The sequence below is a fragment of the Rutidosis leptorrhynchoides genome, chromosome 4 (assembly GCF_046630445.1).
Source record: "Rutidosis leptorrhynchoides isolate AG116_Rl617_1_P2 chromosome 4, CSIRO_AGI_Rlap_v1, whole genome shotgun sequence".
Classification (NCBI taxonomy): Eukaryota; Viridiplantae; Streptophyta; class Magnoliopsida; order Asterales; family Asteraceae; genus Rutidosis; species Rutidosis leptorrhynchoides.
This window is the reverse complement of record NC_092336.1, coordinates 35025582-35047553: the sequence shown is the minus strand read 5'-3', so window position 1 is coordinate 35047553 and position 21972 is coordinate 35025582. Positions and strand designations below refer to the sequence as shown.

Genomic DNA, 21972 nt, shown 5'->3' with positions numbered 1-21972 from the left:
CAAGTCAAGCGAATAATGGTCCAGAATTCGTAAATATAGAAGTTCGAATGATTATAATGTTCTAGGCAAGAAGGAACATGATGGCACGATTTGATTTTCAAATTTATCAAAATTACTGAAGATAGAATTATCAAGAATATATTCTTCTTGATAAGTTCAGAGGTTATGTAGGATGAAAGAGTTATGTATCATGACACATGATGATGGTATAATCTATTGTGAACCATCATCACATTTCATTAGAAACTCAGCATGATTTACTGTAATATAATCACGTTGGCCAAGCGCATTATATTATACTAACTCATGCTTCAGTTCCCAACATTTCTCCACAATTCATTCATAATTTATACTTGGATTTTACCGAAATTTCCAATATAATGGGATACTGAAAACACGAAGAGATAGATAATTTCGGACAAGAATATTTATGTAAATATCCTCAGAAATATCGAAGATATTTATGATGATATTTTGAAATTTCTAAGTTCGAAGGTGAATGAAGAAAGATTTTCCGCAAGATTTTAACACGACTTTGGAGCAAGATATTCTCTAAAGATTTCATCGGATCCAGAATTACTTGGATTCTTTGAATATAGGGTTTGGTATTTGTATTTGTTCTTTGTTTCCTTCACGGTGTGCTCAATCCGATTTTTAGTACTAAATTTTCTATCGAGCGTTCCTAACACTTCCTTCTTTATCATCAACTATTGGCCATTAAGACCATCTACAACATGCTACTTTATCAGCATTTTCAAAGTTAACGGATCTGAGTCATCGGGTATCAAACTGAGGTGGTTTCAGGAGAATTGTGTTTTTAGATGATTAAACGCTGATGGTAATATGGTGAGATATAAAAGGTTCCCCAGTATCAATAAAGATTACGCATATATATCAAGGTTATAATAAGGTTGTTTCGGATGAAAAGTCGGAATTGACTTGCTGAAGCTGTGACAAAATTGGCTAATTTGAAGAAGAATTGCAAAGTTATTTTTGGGTAATAATAACACTAAAGAAATTAACACAGCTATGTGTTAAACGTTTATTCAGTTTCCGAGGGTTTTTCAGGTGCATAACTATATGCATCAACCTTTTCTTCCGTAGATGAAATGCGGCTGGTTCATCCTCTCGATCGAGGTGTTTTCAAGAATCATGAAAGATTTGAACGCAGATTGTAATCGTCAAGATACAAATGAGGTTTAAAATGAGATCAAGTGGCAAACTTGAAGAATTGTTTAGTTTCATATGTTATAATCAATATTTTAATTCTTTTTAATTGTCCAATATTATTAGTCCACAGTCGATAGTTCACAGTTACTGTTCAACAATTCATATATAGTTTAATTTATAATATTCGAATTAATTAATACGTATCGTGACCCGTATACATGTCTCAGACTCGATCACAACTCAAAGTATATATATTATTTGAGAATCAACCTCAACCCTGTATAGCTAACTCCCGCATTACTGCATATAGAGTGTCTATGGTTATTCCAAATAATATATATAGATGCGTCGATATGATATGTCAAAACCTTGTATACGTGTCCCGATATTTAAAGTGCGTAAAATTAATAACAGAAATTAAATGACAATAAATTAAATGGGTAAAGTAAATAACAGAAATTAAATGACGATAAGTAAAATTGCGAGAATGTAAATTGCGATAAATAAAATGTAACCAGTTAGCTAGGAACAGTTAGCTAGGAACAGTTAGCGTAGATTCTTAACAATATTTCAATTAGTTAGTTCGTTTGTTTCTAACAAATTTTACTTTGTCCGATGTTTTCTTCATTATGCCACTTGTTGGATTCTGATAGATCAAAATCCAATATGAAATTGAATGAAAATGGTTATTTTGTGGTGAACGGATACGTATATCGGTGGATGTAAGTAGGATAGTAAACGACTGTTGAATCAGCTTCGAAGAATGTACATTGTAACTTATTAATGTGAAATCTGCATATTCCTCGGGTATTACCTACCCGTTAAAATATTTTCACAATTAACACTTTGTACTAAAGAAGTTTTTAATTACAATCTTTATGAAAACATATATACATATATATTTTCTTCAGATGCAATCATGGATTTAATGAGTTAATATGATATTAACTCATCTGATTTACCGTTAGAACAAGAATATATAATCTCTAAAATATTAGAGGTTACATAATCACTATGTCGAACTAAGATAAATGATGTAGTACGTCATGTAGAACGATGATTATACTCGAGGTACAGAATGTAATGTCGAAGCTGGTGACGCGGATGTTGTTCTTGGTGGTACTAGTGCTGTTGATGCTGAGTCTGGTGATGTTACTGGTGTTGATGATACTGCTAGTGCTTGCAAATTGTGTACCGTGCTCTCTAAAGTTAACACTCGAGCTCGGAGTTCTTTAACTTCTTCTACTAACCCTGGTTGGTTATCAGTGTGAGGTAGAGGTCGGATATCTTCTCTAGTTCCGTTAATGGTAGCCTCAAGACGAAAAATTCTTGCAAAAAGGGTATAAACAGTGTTGCGAACAGGTTCGCCGGTGAGCGGGTCGAGCACTCCGACGTTAGGTGGTAAGTTCGGCTCGTGATATGGAGTACCTTCTTCATTTCTCCATAGGGTAAGTATTTCGCGAACCCATCCCCACTTTCTAAAGAAATCACGGTAATTGATCGGTTGGTGCGCTCCCGTCACGCTATCTTCGGAGTCAGAAGAACTTGGTCGATTCGTAGAGGCCATCGTACACGATCACAGAAAATATTTTTGGTATGAAAAGGTTAGTGACAGCAAATGATAGTTGGATGGTATTCTCAATGCATAATATGCCTAGATATATATAGTACCAGGATCCCTTAAATTACGGAGAAATTTACGAAAGATATCAGGCAAAGTTTACCGTAATAGATACACTAAGATATAAATTTGTCTATACACTATCTATGCAATAAAGATAGTAAGGCATGTCTAGACTTAGAAATGATTAGCAGGAAATTTTCCACTAGGAATGATATACAATACTTATAATATACAGCTATGGTCGAAGTCCAGACTCGCTAATGCATCCTAACAACTATCAGTTAGACACACTAATGCAAGACCTGGTTCGCTAAGACCAACGCTCTGATACCACCTGTAACGACCCGTCCTTATCCCTCTGGACGAAGTCATCAACATTTGGTCCCATTGCGATGATCGACTCCAAGTAATGTCCTTAAAATGAGCAAATGCACGGCGGAAGACTTAATTCGTACCTGAGAAATAACATGCTTAAAAGTGTCAACCAAAAGGTTGGTGAGTTCATAGATTTATCATAATAATCATTTCAATATGTTAATAGACCACAAGATTTCATAAACATAAACATAATACACTCGCAAGTGTATGTAAAGCATTCTAAGTGGTTGAGCACTTGGTAACCATACTTAACATTTAATCAACGTCGCATATTCCCTTTATTATGAAATCTCACTACACTGTACCAAGTGTAGTCACCAAAACGAAGTACTGTGCAACCGTTGAATACTGGTCGTCCAGTCCGGTTGGGGTTGTCAGGCCCGATAGATCTATCAACAGGATTCGCGTTTACAATACCCATGTAAATAGTAGTTACCAAGCTACAGGGAAATATGCCAGTGGTACAACTCAACGTAGAATATATTTTTAAGTACTTGTGTCTATTTTGTAAACATTTATAAAAGCAGCGCATGTATTCTCAGCCCAAAAATATATATTGCAAAAGCAATTAAAAAGGGAGCAAATGAAACTCACCATACTGTATTTTGTAGTAAAAATACATATGACATCATTTAACAAGTATAGGGTTGGCCTCGGACTCACGAACCTATATCATGTATATATATTAATACAAATAGTAATCGAACAAATTTTATATATTTATATAGTTATTTATTTGTTATATCATTTTTATACTAATAAGCTATATGTTAAAAACATTCATTTTATATTTTAAAATAAATAAAAATATAAATCTTGTTATATTATATGTATATATATAAATCATTTATTTGTTAGTGATAGTAATTATAATGATATTATTAAGGGTAAAAATAATAATAATCATAATACTTACTAATAAAGTTAATAATGTGAATAATTTTACTATTGATAATTTTAATGATAATTTTAATGATAATTATAATAAAGATTTCTAAAATTTATATAATGACACTCATGATAATGTTAATAATAATAATAATTATAATGATTTGATAATAATAATAATAATAATAATAATAATAATAATAATAATAATAACAATAATAATAATAAAAAAAATAAATAAATAAATAAATAAATATCGTTATACCCTTTAGCAAGCTTTCTAAAAAGAATCACCCATGACGGGGCTCGAACTCGTGACCTCCCACTCACACCCTAACACCCATAACCATCCATCTGAGTCTATTTTTGTGGATTATTCTTAACGTAAATATGTATATATATCCGTAATATTCCTGTTTGCTCAATCTTTCTACATCATCATTTAGTTTCATAACAGGTAAAAAAAAAACGTTCCATGTGCACGTGTTTTGTACGCCAAGGCAGCCCATCAGACAATCTAGCTGGATCCTTGGCCCAATAATTAAAACCATTTAACAATTTAACTTGATTAATTAAATGGCCCAAAGCTTAATATGAGCCCAAGACTAAAACCCAATTCGTAGGGTTTTAGTGGGAAACAGATGGTACGGTTTGCTGTAGCAGATCACTTTATCAATCATCAACGTATTACATCATCACTCTTGCAAAACCAAAAGCAACTTAGTTGCAACCGAAATATAAAAAAAATCATGATAGCGGTTTTGACAGTGGAGTTGTGGTGATTCATGCCGTTACTTGGATAGAGAATAGTGAGCGTAACAGCTGCAGTTCGAACAGGGACCGATTTGATGATGGTGATGAAGGTGGAGTGGTGGTGATGGGAATGACCGGAACAGTAGCAGGAGGAGCGTTTGGCTTGGCTCGTTAGAAACAGAAAACATGAACGATGCAGTTTCAAACAACCTTCATATAATATAATTAGAGAACGAGCAGTAAGTTGCAAGTCTTGGTGGTGTTTTGATGATGGTTTGTGACTGACCAGGAAATAGTGACGATAGAAGCAACAGTATTGCGATATGGGTGTTGATATGTGATCGAATTAAAAGGGAAAACATAAGTAGTAGCAACAATAATTGGAAGTTATCGTGAGGATGGTGATCATGGTGTGGGTTCACGAAAGAAGTGAGGGAGAGATGGTTTTATGGTTTCACGAAGAACAAATAGTGAAGAAAAGTGGTGGTGTTTCGGTGATTGTGAAGGAAAACGAAGGTGGAAATCAAGACGGTTGCTTGTGTATTGTTATAGTGATGAAAGGTGGTTTCTCGTGGTGGTGATTAAATGGGTGGTAATCGATATTTGAAAATGGTGGTGGAGGTCCGGTATTGGTTTACGTTGATGATTTCTAGTAGTTGTTCATGGTGGTAGTATGGTAGTGATGAGCATGGTGGTCTCGGTTAATACCAACCACGAATAAGAACCAAAAAAAAAACAGTGGATTTCGAATGAACTACAAATGGGTTTTCGAAAATCATATCAATAACAGTGAAGTGATCAAAGGTCGTACGCAAGATGATGTTGGTAGTTTAGTAGAAGAAAGTGAAGATACCAAAGGTGATAGAGAGTTGATGTGGTAGTCTAACTAAACAAAAGAGAGGAAAATAAAAGAATATATGGTGCCAGTATGTATATGCATATATTGCATATATATAGAAAGAGTAATGAAGAAAAATCTAAAACACAGAAATATTAAGTTCAAACGTGTTATTCAATAAAGCAAATAGTAATCAATTAGTATGTCAATTAAACACAGTGAAGCTGTCTATAATTTGTTTTAAACTACCGACACTTATATCGGGTTAATATATCGTACACCGTTGTTTACTCTGTGGCAAATAAAAAGTGTTTAGAAAAAATCCATATTTTTAAATTAAATGTCTTTATTTATTTCAGTCATTAAGGTGTAAAATTCGATCATTAGTTTGTTAAATAAAAATTACATCAATTGTCTCTCCCAGTTCTGGGTAAAATATAGAAAGTTCTAAAATTTAATAAACAACTCCTAAATACATTTTTACTAAGTCTATAATTTATAAAACTCATTTTCAACTAACCGTTTAATTTAAAATAATATAAGTTTGAATTTAATTTGTCTAAAATCAACTGAATAATAATTGAGTGTTTCTATCGTTTTCTAAATAGGTTCGAAACCACAATATATATATTTACTATACTTTATTTTAGTAATTATATTTTATTCTTATTTTACATAATTAACTAAAACATATAGTATTTTAAATTTAGACTTCAAATATATACATATCTATATATATTGAAATATATAATTATCTACTTACAACCAGTTGTTCGTGAATCGTCAGGCTTGGTCAAAGGGTAACTAATTATCCGAATATAGATTTCAAACTTTCTAGACTCAACACTACAGATTTTGCTTATCGTGTCAGAAATATATAGAGTTTAAGGTTTAAATTGAAATTTCCGGGTCGTTACATAAACCAACCAATTAAGAATGTTCTATGAATCAAGAACCAACTTCCCCTGTCTGCACCACCGGGTCATTTCTTCGACGAAGAAATTTTGGTATCGCCAAATAATCACACTAGGGACACAACCTTCCCATCAATTAATCCACACACGACCATCAGTTTCTGAATTAATCCAGGACGACAATAATACACCACGTGCCAAACAACTCACCAATACGCGACACAAGGTTTCTCTCCTAAACCCTGCAACACATCCATATAATGCGGCTTCCTACCACTAGCATGGAAACTATTCGTGCACTAGAATCCTGTCAACAGCGAATTATCATTCCAACAATGCGCAATTCGTCACGCGACCTTCGAAAATATTCACCAACACTCGATAAATCCACTTACCTAGACCGTCTGGTAAGGATAGCCTCAACATTTCAATGCAACCAACACGTCACATCACTAGGGAACACACCTCCGCAAAGAAACAATATCCGCGTGTCTCTATGTGAGACAATCGGAACCGGCACTCTACGCCTCACAATCGTCCATAAAATGGAATAATCCACTGACGATTTCCACGATCACGTTTCCCGAAAGGGAAAATATAGTATCCATACCGAAATCGAACTCGTACCTACTCAACAATACTATCCGGGTTTCGCACCAACCCAATTTTACATCAAGAGAGCACCCGAACGACAGTTTCATTCTCTTACTCCGGAATCTCAAACTTCATATTTGGTCTCATACCGCACATTGGTACTACACGACCACTTTACATAAGAAGACTTACACTCCCTTCGATCCCACCATCACAATCTTCATGCATAACATTCTGGAATTGTAACTCACAATCTTAAAGCACGATCTCGAGTCGACATTAACAATCCGTCACTCTTCCTCGTTAGGAACCCCGAATACCTATTGAGGCTTAGCACGGTACACTCCGACATTTTACTATTCATAACACCACTGGAGTTCTCCTTGGGCGGCAGTAAAAACTCCCCCACTTAGGATTTATCTCTCCATCCTTACCGCCAAGATGATAACATCCCGCGGAATTGTAATTCCACGTCACACCTGACCATTCTCACTGTCGGTCATAAACATCAAATCACCTCAAATTCACTTTAGGCTCTCAGAGCCGACATGCACAACCACTTGAAACGTCGTACACGCGACGACATCACACCTTCATACCACAAATAATAATTAATAGTTCTTCATCGTTCGCAAAGCGAACTCCACCAAAGTCCCACATACGCCTCTATGACTAGGCATATGCCACTCTGCTTAATCAGTCGTGCATCACAGTCGAGATCACCCGACCTTCTATGCAACGAATCTTTATCAACAATTATTCACTCTCATGGAGAAAAGTGACCAAATCCGACACCATAATTGTGTCTACCACAATATCAACATGTCATCATAACCTTTGGCTTAACCGATCATTAAGTCCATCACCGGCTCACCGGTCCTCTTTACCCGTCTAACACTTAAGAGCAACAATATTCGCTCATCCGCCACTTCATAAGAAGTATTTACTGCAATGCTCTTAAACTTCGACTTTCGCAACCATCGAATTACTATCACCCGTCGATCACTATTTAAAATCTTCGATGCTTCCAAGGGTATCTCACGGGCACCCTAAGCACAAAGTGATCACACCATCACCGGAGTTGAACATTACACTAGCAGGTATAAGAAGGCACCTGACGCCGTGTCATGCAGACTCCCACCACAATCAACCGAATTTTTAGAAACTCGATCTTTAGGTTCCATACACCCGATGTCACCCATCTCTCAATAATAATGACCCGCAGTCATACCTACCCGGCAAACCTTACGGTTTATCGTCTTATCGAAAATTCCTAGCGATCACACGCTACCCGCAATTGTCCATAAGGCCAAACGATATAGTCTCACGAAACCCTTCATCTAACACTAAAGAGATGCTTGGAAACACCAAGTCTTACACTCTTTCGCACATCGACACAACCACGTCATCAAGGGGTATTCCGTTAGGAATGTTACCCTAATATCCCCAACATGCTAGCACACTACGCAATCACCGTCATACGGGTCCCACTCCCATGAGTTTAACGACCCGAAGACTCCTCGATTTCGCCGATTCCAAGGCGACTCACAACAAGAATCCTAACACTATTCTCTAACCACACTCTACCGAGTGTAACTCAAAACTACAACCATTAGACTTATTGCATTCCATTACGGAATTCAAGTCTTCGCCGCACACACGCACACGTAAATCGGTCATCCTAGTTACGATAGGTAACTAAAACCAATAACATTCTCAACAGTACACCCACTACTTAGGGTGACTAAGCACGAGCCAAACTCGTGAGTTACTCACTCACCTTAGCTAACCGAATCCAGCGTAACACTTCCCGACTCGTAAAGAACTCGACGTGACAACAAGCACATCACTCGAGACCACTATATCCTAGGAACCAATAAAAGATTCCTAATACATCCCGTTCTACCCCAACCATGCCACGTTTCCTCCGTTCGGTACTTGTCATGTCATGCTTGGTGTCAAAATACACTTTCGTAATAATGGTGATCAGTCACTATTACAAATGCGTACCTTACCATTTCCACATGGTCATGCAAAGTACTTTCCCGGACTGACGCAACATTCACACAAAATAACACGCGATAACTCCTAGTACCCGAATGACCCAAGTCCTTACCTTGAACTTGATCACTCAAACAGCCAAACATGCAAATCTCTCCAATAGATTCGTCCCTAGGACACCGCACCAAAAGATACCTGTATATATACACCAATATACAATAATAATAAACGTACACAAGTATACCACAACAAGAAGTCAACCTACAATCTAGGTGACTATCACTAAAACAACGTCCAAGTTCGCCTACTTACATTAGGCACTAGCGATCTAAGGCACTAATTTACACATGAAATAGGGCCCCACAAAATTCTAAATAGGACAAGCACAAGTTCTAGTTAGTCACCTACTCTAAGGCACTAACAAATCTCAATCCGACCCGTAATCCTACAAGTCCCGCAATTAACGCACCACTATCAATAAGTCTAAGACTAGGCACCTATTCCAAGGTCACCTAATTCCCTAAGATCATGCTCTGATACCACTTGTAACAACCCAACCGCTTATCCAACCGAAAACGCTTAATTTTTTTTTTTTTAAAACAGTCCAGTTTCAGGCATATGGAGCACCGCTCCATATAGGGGCGCGCCGCTCCAAAGTGGCCTGTCCACTTTCTTTTTATGCTCGTTCGTAAAACACGTTCCGCAACACTTTTAAATGAAACAATTTATCATAACACGTCAATATAAGTAAAACTAAGTGTTTCCCACAATAAAATCGAGTTTTACAGCACCAGGCCCACGTCGACCCAAATTACGATGAAGTGACCATTTCGACCCATTTTAGTTTAATACAAAACATAGACCGAGCATGGCGATTGGGAATACGCTACCCTATCCGAATCAAATCCAACATCATGTCTTCTAAAGCAAACTACGCAAGTCCACTAGTCCCACACACTTACCCGAGCCATCCTCCACGCAAATCTATAAAAATGTAAACAACGAGAGGGTAAGCTAACGCTTAGTGAATGCAATAATTATACACATACATATATAATATACCCACTTGCAAACACTTACTCACATACCGCATACATGCTAGCAACACAATTAGCTTATCATCACAAGTACAAAGCTATAACCTTTAATATCACAAGCTAGCACAACAATAGCATATATATAACCCGAACAATATAATATGCTACACTACAACACAATAACCATGGTTAACCAATCGTACAAGGGAATGGCGCCCGCGAAAGGCCATCGGAGTTCACAACATCCATTAGTGTACTTAGCACCTCGTATCACTAACCCCCGGGTGGCATCTTAACACCTCGATACTTCACCCTCGGGTGGCGTCTTAACACCTTGACACTTCACCCTTTATTATGGAGTGGCGTCTTAACACCCCGACACTTCACTCCTAGGTGGCATCTTAACACCTCGATGCTTCACCTCGAGTGGCATCTTAACACCTCGATGCTTCACTCGTCACGTGAAACGTGGTGTCTTAGCACCTCGACACTTCACATCTCACGCTACAACAAATAGATACATTATATACCTACACATATAATTATTCCACTCACCTCGAAATGCCCGCACAAGTCATGTACATCATGATCTTCGTCCTCAAATCCGAGCAAGTAACCACCTATATCACACACAGGTACAATATACACATAAATAGCCATTCTCTAAAAGAGAACTCGACACAAACATCCCTTAGCCGAGGGATCACACCTTGCTCGCCAAAACTCGCCCATTTAATCTATTAATGGACTCAAACCAATTACCACTTTGGGTGGTAATTCAAACCAACACAACAAAGTACGATTTAACCCAAATCATACTTTACACATATTAGACCAAACCTAGGTCTTAATGCTAAATTACTACTTAGGTAGTAATCATTTCAAATGCCAATTACACCAAAACCTCAACACGTGCAATATTGACCCATAACACGGTTGACCACGTTTGACTAAATCTTAAAATATCATCTTTAACCCAAAATTACTTCTCGCGAGTAATTACATCCAAAAACATCATTTAACACTTAACAAAAGCGTTTAATATCCATTTAATCTAAATTAGTGTCATCCTCAATTTTGACCCAATTCAAATTACCCATTTTGACCAAAGTCATAAAACGCCCCAAAATCACTAACGACTAGTGATTATATTTCCAAGACAACCACTAACACTTAAATCAAGTATTTACCTACTTGATTTACCAAAACTTGACTTAAAACTTAATTTAACACCGAATCAAGCTTACTTGTCCCAAAATACCCATTTGACCCGTTTTGACCTAAATTAGGGTTTACACCCAAAAACTAAGTCAACACAAGTGTTCTAACGTTTAACCAACACACGCAAGACCCAAACTCAATATTTCATCACTCGAAACCCTAAGTCACCCATTTAGGCTTACTTACTTGAATCTTACCCAAAACCCCCAAATTTCACAATAAAATGGGTTTATAACACTAACTAACACAAACCCTAACTCAAACAATAGTCTTAACAAAGAAATTCGGATTTAGAATTTACCATAACAATCAAAACGTAGCCGAGAATGAAAGGAACAACTTTAACACTCGCACCTTTGATCGATTCAAGCTTCATCTTCATCAAAGCTCCAAATCTCTCTATAGAATATCCCTCTCTCTTTAAGATAAGATGTGAGAGATGTGTGGATGTCAAAATGATCCAAAAGTGGATCTAAAACTGCTCTAAGTGCCACAAATCCTTCCACAAGTGAAAGGACCAAAGTACCCCTCATTTAACCCTTTAAAAATGCTGAAAATTGCATCAGACGCGATCGGAGCGCCGCTCCAAAGGGTGGAGCGCCGCTCCAACCTTCAGGTCAGTTTTCAGCAACTTGTTTTGGCCATAACTTTTTGACCGTAGCTCCGTTTTCGATGAATCAAATATCGTTGGAAACGTAATAAGATTTCCTTTCTAATGGTAAGGTTTTGAAATATCAACTCAAACTTTATTTGGGGTCGAAAAGGTACGTACACACGTTGTGACTCCAAACAACATCCAGCTTTCTTCGACGTTCGAGCAAGCAACACGTACATGTCTCGTACACTTCATACACGCATCGTACACCATAAATACATTATGTACAATAAATATTTGTGTCTTACATTAAACATGCTCGAAGTTCAATTTAGGCTCTAAATGACAGTCAAGTTGCTAATAAATCAACGATTGCTGCTGACTCGCTTATAATTTTAATTATAATATTAATTAATATTAACATACCATCTATTAAACAAAATTTGTCTTATATGCGATGAATAGTACTATTTACATTTTCTTTTTTCACAAAACTAACCCTCTAATTTTCATTAAAATACAAATCAAACCCTCCACTTTATACCTATATTCTAAATTATTATTTATCCCATTACTAAAAATAAAAATACTGAATAATAACACCCACCACGCTTTACCGACTTGTACGCTTCACTCAAACTGTTGGACCCATAGGGGCCACTACTGTGCTACAGTAATTTTCCTTTTTTTTTTTTGGTCTCCAACGATTAAAGAATCAACTTTCGTAAAAGAACTAACCCTTCAATGTTACCAAAAGATGTCGAAAACAATTTTTTTTTTACAAAAAAATCAACTAACTTTTTTTACTTTTTTTTTCTTTCTTCCTCAACGATAAAAGAGACAACTTTCATAAAGGGAACAACCATTCAATGCTACCAAAAGATGTCGAAAAATATTCTTTTTTACAACATAGATCAACTAACTTTAAAAAAAAAAATTCTCGAACGCTAAAAGAAGCAACTTTCACAAAAGGAACGACCCTTCAATGTTAGATGTCGAAAAAAATTCTTTTTTACAAAATAGATCAAGACTTTTTTTTAACTCGCATTCAAAACGGAGCCCCCAGCGCGAAACGAGAGCTCCACAACTAGTTAGTATTAATAAGTATAATAAGAATAATAATATGTAAATAATATAATAAATGACATTTTAGTAATTTTTTAATTTATAATCTCTACTTTTTCATAAGCTAGTTATGAAGAGCCTACTATTTAAGAGCTTATGATTTTATAAGCTTTATTTTTATGTCTACAAAACGAAGCTTATGACTTCGAACTTATTAAAATGATAAGCTTAAACTGCTATAAGTTCCGAGGTAAAGATGTTCTGATTTTTTGTTAGTTTATCAAGGCATTTGGTTTTTAAATTGTTCTTTTGATATTTTTTTTCGTTTATTCGGATGGGATGTTTGGTAGTTTTGTTGTCAGGGCTATGTTTTAAAGGTTGGTTTCGTTGTTGTGATTTGTTATATTGTTCGTCTTGCTTAATTCATTATGACCCCTCAATATGTTTTTTTCGTTCTTTCATTGTTTTTGAAATGAAAAAATTATACGTCGGTCCTTAACGTTTGTCTCATATTTCATATTTGTCATTTATATATTACTGAGTTGTTTGGTCATCCAAGTATCGTGAACTACGTTGTTGATTCCTCACCCTCAACCTGACGACCGTCAGTAAAACTTCGTTCAGTGATGACATGTAAAGGGTATTTTCGTCTGTTCATCTTTCATCATTCATCTTCGTCATCTTCATATTTATTGTTCTTCCTAAAATTCACAACTATTGTCATACTTTCAAACACGTTCGTCAAATTTAAATCAAGATTTACAAACACTAATTTATGTTATTGTATCTGATGCTCACACAAAAAACTATTACCGTCCTCATCTTTAATGACGTGTAGGTGGTGGTTCCGGCAAACATTTTTTAGTGGCGATGAGTAGTGTTAGAGAGGACCAGTTTTTTTATGGCATTTCAGTGAAAATGAGATTTATGCATATATAACTTTCTATATTATATATGTTTCATGTTTAGGGATGGCAATGGATCTAAAAAATCCGAGATCCGCGGATACCCGCGCCCGTGATGGGCAGATAAAATCAAAAATCTTTACCCGCGGGTGGATGATGGATGTAATCTTGTACCCGCTGACGGGTCGCGGGTGGGTGATGGATGTAATAGATCTGTTGCGGGTAAAATCCGATCCGAAAATCCGTAATAACCGTTTGAATAATTCACGGATATACCGGTTCTAAATTGGTGAAAATCTCCACCTTAAATAAATGGACAATAGGTAATAATTTACTCCGTATAAGTTTCTACATTCCTCATATAATTTTGGTATCGAAATTTTTAGTAACTAGAACATCTCACAACTACACATTACATGTATTATATAATCAAAACATATTGTTGTTTGTTTCGTTTATTAAACCATCTTATTAAATTTAGTTTTTACCTATCACTTAAGTAATTTGTCAACCTACGATATGATTAGGTTTAGCAAATAACTTTTTATTGTTAATTTTAAACATTATAGCTTTACATATATTAGCAAAAAAAAGTATAATTAATATATATATTTTCTCATTTTATTATATCATAAACATGCGTATATGATTGAATGATGTTTTTCATGTCACTTTGAATTATGTAATGATATTTATTTTTGATTTTTGAATAATTTACATATAATTCATGAATAAGATCCGCGGGTAAACCCGCGACCCGCGAATATCCTTGGGTACGGGCATGGATCTAAAACTAAATCCATTAACCAAGATCCGCGGGCTAATGGATCTTCAAAAAATCCGCGAATGCGGGTGATGGATGTAGTGGATCCACACTCACGACCCGCGGGTGCCATCCTTATTCATGTTTCATTTGACATTTGTGTTGGTCGAACCGCTAATTACTATATTATCTAATAGACAAAAATGACGAATAGTAACTAGGCGCATTTTCGTCATTTCATTTTTTTAAAAAAAAAATCTAATTAAATTTTACTACACCAACAAAGACCACCCCACTTTTTTCAAATATTCAAATCGACCCCCCAAACAGGGGGGTAAAGTGTCAAATAACCATTTTTATAAAAAAAATCTTAAATAAACTCAACCCAAATATTCAACGGGTCATATCTTCTCGCTCGCAAAGAGTTAAATTTTTCCGACACCATCGTTAAACTCGAAATAATTTTAGGAACACAATGTCACTAACTATACGCAAAACGGACGCTTTTTAGAAAACGCTAAAAATTTGGGGTACTTTTCATACACGTTGATTTTGCGTTAAATTTTTAAAAGTCGATAATTACATAGCTAAACGCGGAGATGGACATATATTGTTAATTTAAAATAACATTTAAATCTTTCACGGGTTATACCTTTTAGTTCGACTCGAGTTGCGCTTCAACGACATCATTCTTTAACCACGAAATAATTTTACAAACTAAACACAATAAAATACATTGAAAACCGAACCCCCGGTGCGAAGCGAGGGTTTAACAACTAGTTGTCACCAAATTGCCTTTTGTTGTTTATAATTAGTTCACTACTACAAAACGACCTTTCCCGGACAATTTTTTTGGCAATTTCCTGACGCCAAGTCGTCCCGAATGCTATTCCCGGACGACAAGTCGTCCCTAAAAAGCCGTCCGGAAATCTTCGTCCCATAATCTTTTCCCGCACGACTTATGTCTTTTTCTCGTTCGATCATGGGCCCCACTTTAACTTTCGAATCTAATGATTGTGGACGACATTTCCGGACGACAATTGGTGACAATTCTGGAAAAAGTGAGACAGAAAAGCAGGTTTTTTTTGTCGTGTAGCCGACTTTCCCGGACGACTAATGTCGTTGGGAAAGGTGTCGTCGCGAATAATCTTTTTTTAGTAGTGGTTATTAGGCTTAAAATTTTTGAACAGTTACGAGATAATTCAATTTGACCAGTATAGAAAAATAAAAATATTTACCTTTATGTTTAATCGGATCAATATATATATATATATATATATATATATATATATATATATATATATATATATATATATATATATATATATATATATATAACACTTTTTTGTGTGGAAATGAGGGGAAGTACATTTTTTTTATTTTTTTGAATTTTTTTTCAAACATTACGATCACATGAAAATATAAACATTTAAAAAAGACATTTTATGACTAATGTTATCATTTTGGCAGGAAAACGCTCGAAGAGATAAATGATAACATTCATCATGACTAGTGTTTTAAGTAGAGTTTATTTTCATCATTTTGTTTTCATATTGTGTGAAGTTTTTTAGTCCGATTTAGATTTTAGGTTTAGCGTTTCGTAAACCCAAAGCACTAATCTCGAAACCCTAAACTCTAAACCATTCGTGTTAAAAATTCAATCTAAACCCTAATATCCAAACCCTAAACCCTGATTTCTAAACCTTAATTTCTAAACCTTAATTTCTAAACCCCAATATCTAACCCCTTAAAAAAATATTTTAATCAAAACATTACATATGATACATGTTATCATTTATTTCTTCGGGTGTTTTTCCGCAAAAATAATAACATTTATTACAAAGTGTCTTTTTTAAATGTTCATATTTTCATGTGATCTTAATGTTTGAAATTTTTTATTTTAAAAAAAAACGAAAATAAATTACTTCCCTCCACTTCCTCTCAAAAAAGTGTTTCCCTCCAGATTAAAACATATATATATATATATATATATATATATATATATATATATATATATATATATATATATATATATATATATATATATATATATATATATATATATATATATATATATATATATATATATATGAGTGAGGATTCAGAGAGAACCCACGGACTGAACCTCTGTCTGTACAAAGACTGAACCTCAGTCTGTATAAAAAAAATTAAAAATATTATTTCTTTTAATTCACGTGACATACACTGAGTACAGATTGAGCTCAATCTGTCCATAGATTGAGGTCAATCTGTCCACAAATTGAGGTCAATTTGTCCACACAATCTGTTGCAGATTGAGGTCAATGTGTTGCAGATTGAGTTGGGCAGATTGAGCGATCTTCTACCACATGCACCTACTGGAGAAGACGTAGTTAATATTAGGTGTATATGGTAGATGCGTTTCACAAAAATCAAGTCTATGACTAAAATTATAAACGCAGATATGTTAGGATTCATCTCGTGAATCCATCTGCAAAGTTTCAGATTTTAGCTATTAGATTCGAGCTCGAATTCGTGAGTCTAAGGTTTGCAGAAAAAAAGTCAACAATTTTTCATGATTTAAATTCATAATTTATATGATGTTTCAGCTTAAATTGACGATTGAGGAGCATTAGATGCAACATATTAAACAACTTTCATGTTGAAATCATCATCTAAAACGCCTTGGATTGATAAATTGAATTTATGTTCGTCGTTCATCATAGCAGCTTTTGTTTTTTGCTTTGGTTCTATAGGTTCGCTCCTATGGAAAGTTATATATATAATATATTAGTTTCTTTATTATTTATCGGTAATACTATTAAGAAAACTGATACTCCGTATGATATAAGTTATAATCGAGTATTGTAAATATCGGTTATATTTAAATTTGAAAAAGAAAAAAAATTGTTATTAGACGATATATACACTCATACTCATATACTCCAAACTGAAGGGAATAAAGGAATCAAATTAAATCACAACAACAAAAGTGGGGTGTTATTAACAAATTTTAGTTCTTTGTTTGATTTAAAAGTGCTAATAAAGTGTTATTGGTCATGGTCCACCATATTTTGCACTTTCAGCTTTTATGTGTAAATTAAGGGTTTTGAACTCAAAAGATGGATTCTAAAGGCACATGGTAATGAAAGTAGCATCAAAGAGTTATATTTGTGCTGATTTTTGTATTGTGTTAGGTAATTGGAAGTTAGCTAGAACTAAAGCAAATGGCAAATGGTTGATGCATGCCATATATAAAGCCATTAAGCCCCCCACATGACCATGTCTTTTTAAGCCATATGTATGTTAGGTTAGTCTATGCCAAACCTTCCTTCCACCTATATAGTCTAAGTTCAAATCCAAAACATTTTACCGTTGATTATTATCTTTATTAAACTACTCATTGACATGTTATTCAAGTTTCATTAACTGGTTCGTTGTAAGGGTATGAGATTTGGAATTTCAGATGCCCTTATAGAGAATCATTGATTAGGTAAGTGTCATAGTATAACAATGATTGGTGTACATTAAATTACAATAGGCTTAAAGTTACAAATAGGCTATATACTTTCTCAAATGTCCCGATGTCACCCATATACTCATTTTTGTCTCACGTCGACTATATATACTTTTAAAAAGTGTACCAATATTAGCCACTATATTTTTACCTGTAACGAAAACAATTGATGATGTGACTTCTAAGTAGTCATGACACGTCGGTGATCATCAGAATAAAATCTGAAAGTATATAACCTACATAGGAACACAACTGAAAGTATATGACCTATTTGTAGCCATATAAAATGAAAAAGGGAGTTAAATAATTAACTTTACCGGTTTAGCAGGTAACCAATAAGGAAATGTTGCACAAAGGGCTAGACAGTCATTACTTAAAGACATGAATCGTTTTCAAACTGGGTCTAAATTCGGTGTTTTAAATTTCACAGGACCTAAACCAAAACAAAGCATTTTGAAAGCGTGAAAACCCAAGACTGAAACAGTCCAAGCATCCTCAAGTCTTGCTTCTCAGTCCGGGTCATTAATTTGTAATAGATGTAAAAGACGTCTGTATTTTGGTCACCAAAACCATGATTCGTGTGTTGTAATGAATGTTCAGACCTTGTTGAATGTTTCATCTAATGAACCTAATGCTCTAAATTCTCTGAATGTATCTGCTTACAAGGAACCCGAGATAACTGGGGTCCCTAAAACTTGTGCTTAACTCTGTTTTGCAGGTTATCCTAGCATGTGTTTGGTATCTGGATTCTGGTTGTTCCAGACATATGACTGGTGATAAATCAATGTTGATAAACTATGTCAACAAGTTCCTAGGTATAGTTCGCTTTGGAAATGATGAAATTGCAACCATCGAAGGGTATGGTTATTATGTGTTCAATGGTGTAACCATCAAACGCGTGTCCTATGTTCGAGGCCTTGGGTGCTGTCTCTTCAGTGTTAGTCAATTCTGTGACAGTGATCTCCACGTGATCTTTGAAAGGTCCATGTGCTGTGTTCAAACCATGGAGGGAGACAATTTACTCGAAGGAAAACGTGAATCCACTCTTTATTCTCTTGCCATGAAAAACATGTCTTCTGATCTTCAACCACTCTGTCTGGTTTCCAAAGCTTCCTCTGAAACCTCATGGTTGTGGCATCACCGAATGTGACACCTTCACTCTCAGAACCTCAACAAACTAGTTTCCAATAATCTTGTTGATGGTGTTCCACTCATCTTATTTGATTCCACACACGTTTGCCTTTCCTGTGCTATGGGAAAGATTCATAAATCCTCCCACAAATCAAAAACCGAATTCAACACCACCAGTCCATTACATATGCTACATATGGATCTTTGTGGACCAATGCGTGTTTCCAGTCTAGGCGGTCAAAAATAAATTCTGGTGATTGTTGGTGACTATTCTCGTTACACATGGGTCAGATTTCTGAAAAGCAAGTCTGAAACTCCCAAAACAATCATTGAATTCCTAAAAAGAATTCAACTCTCCATCAATAAAATGATTCGAACCCTCAGAACTGATAACGGCATGGAATTTCAAAACTCGATTCTTAATTCTTTTCTTGACCAGACCGGTATCACCCATCAATCCTCTGCCTCTCGCACTCCACAACAAAATGGCGTAGTTGAAAGACGAAATCGTACTCTTGTTGAAACCGCAAGAACAATGCTCGTTTATTCCAAATTACCTCCGTCCCTCTGGGCTGAGGCTGTTACCACTGCATGCTTTACCCAAAATCGGTCCATCATTAATCGTCGGTTCGACAAAGCTCCATATGAACTTCTTTTCAATCGTCGACCCAACGTGAAGTACTTTTGCATATTTGGATGTGTGTGCTATGTTCTAAACGACGAGGACAACCTTGGAAAGTTTGATGTTCGCGGTGATGAAGCAATATTTATTGGCTACTCTCAAGATCATGTGGCATATCGTGTTTATAATCGACGAACTCGAATCATTAAAGAAAGCACCAATGTCAATTTTGATGAGATGTCTGGAATGGTGCTTGGTCATAACGGCTCTCGCCCTGGACTCAATTCTGATCCTCACTTCCGTCATGTTCCACTGGCCACCTCTGATGATCTGGATGTGTTGTTTGAACCCATCATCCCTCCAATGTCATCAAACCCCACGATACCCTCTGAACCGGCTCCCCCCAAATCAATCACAATCGGTTCCTCTACTCCAGCGGTCGTGAGCGAATCACCATCCGACGAAAGTAATTCCTCCGAATTTCTTCTTCTAGATGACCTTGACACTGGAGTGTCTTCCTCAAACAACGCTCCCATTACCAGCTCTCATCCTCCAGCTGTTGAATCGTCTTTTCTCGAATCTAGTGAAGATACTCCTTCAAATGAAACAGATACTAGGTCTTTAGACACTGCAACTCCCCCCATACTTTCCACTGAACAAATTGCAGATACCCTTGTTCCTCTGTGGGAAGAAAATGCCACCTACCCTACTGACAACACTGAACTTTCTGGATCCTCATCTTCTTCGCATGTCGACACCTCTCTTAATGATGGATCTACTTCACCTCTTCCACATTCCACGAAATGGACTGCGGATCATCCAATTCATCAAATCATTGGTGATCCAGACGCTCCTGTCAGCACTCGTAAGGCTTCTAACAATGAATGCCTCTTCGCTGCCTTTCTGAGCATGATCGAACCTAAAACTGCCTTTGAGGCCCTCCAAGATCCCGACTGGTCTATTGCCATGAAAGAAGAAATTCATCAATTTGATCGGCTTGAAGTATGGGAACTTGTTCCTCGTCCATCTGGAAAAACCATTATTGATACCAAGTGGATCTTCAAAAATAATAAGGATCCTCACGGCATCATCATTCGTAACAAAGCACGTCTTGTAGCCAAAGGATACAGACAACAAGAGGGAATTGACTACAACAAAACATTTGCTCATGTGGCTCGATTAGAAGCCATCCGTTTATTTCTTGCATATGCTGCTCACAAGCGATTAACCGTTTATTAAATGGACGTAAAAACTACTTTTCTGAACGGAATTCTTCAAGAAGAGGTCTATGTCAGTCAACTTGAAGGTTTCATAGACTCCAAACGCCCCAACCACGTGTATCTCCTTTTCAAGGATCTTTATGATCTAAAACAGGCGCCCAGGGCGTGCTATGAAACCCTGACCGCATTTCTTCTCAAGAACGGCTTCTCATGTGGAACCATATATACGACTCTATTCATCCGAAAACAGAAAGAACATATCTTGTTAATTCAAGTATATGTTGATGACATCATCTTTGGCTCCACTTCCCTCGCTCTCTGCTATGAGTTTTCTGAACTCATGAAGAACAAGTTCGAAATGAGCATGCTCGAAGAACTCCATTTCTTTCTAGGATTAGAAGTTAAACAACTTCCAAAGGGGATTTTCATCGGTCAATCAAAATACATTTCTGATATGTTCAAAAAGTTCAACTTTCCTGCGATGAAAATCAGCCCCACTCCAATGTCAATCAATATATCATTACATGCTGATCTGGATGGTCAATCTTTCGATAAAACTCTCTATAGGAGCCTCATTGGCTCATTGATGTATCTCACTGCTAGTAGACCCAACATCATGTTTGATGTATGTCTGTGTGCCCGTTTTCAGGCCAACCCTAGGTATTCTCACTACAAGGCTGTAATGAGAATCTTTAGCTATCTCAAAGGCACACCCAATCTCGGATACTGGTATCCCTTCGGGACTGGCTTCAACCTT

The 21972-nt window shown here is 36.0% G+C and overlaps 1 protein-coding gene across 1 annotated transcript; it reads left to right on the top strand.

The window, feature by feature from the left end:
• Window positions 1-19740: 19740 nt before the first annotated feature.
• Window positions 19741-21234, top strand: LOC139840548 (uncharacterized). The gene is made up of 2 exons (XM_071830809.1): window positions 19741-20931; window positions 21070-21234. The coding sequence occupies exons 1-2, from the start codon at window positions 19741-19743 to the stop codon at window positions 21232-21234; spliced, it is 1356 nt and encodes a 451-aa protein (XP_071686910.1).
• Window positions 21235-21972: the final 738 nt, after the last annotated feature.

Bases quoted from the DNA above. Each gene is read 5' to 3' on its own strand.
- LOC139840548 (XM_071830809.1), top strand. From the start codon at position 19,741: ATGATTCGAACCCTCAGAACTGATAACGGCATGGAATTTCAAAACTCG. The intron at 20,932-21,069 runs GCCCTCCAAGAT...AAAAATAATAAG, and splicing joins AACCTAAAACTGCCTTTGAG to GATCCTCACGGCATCATCAT.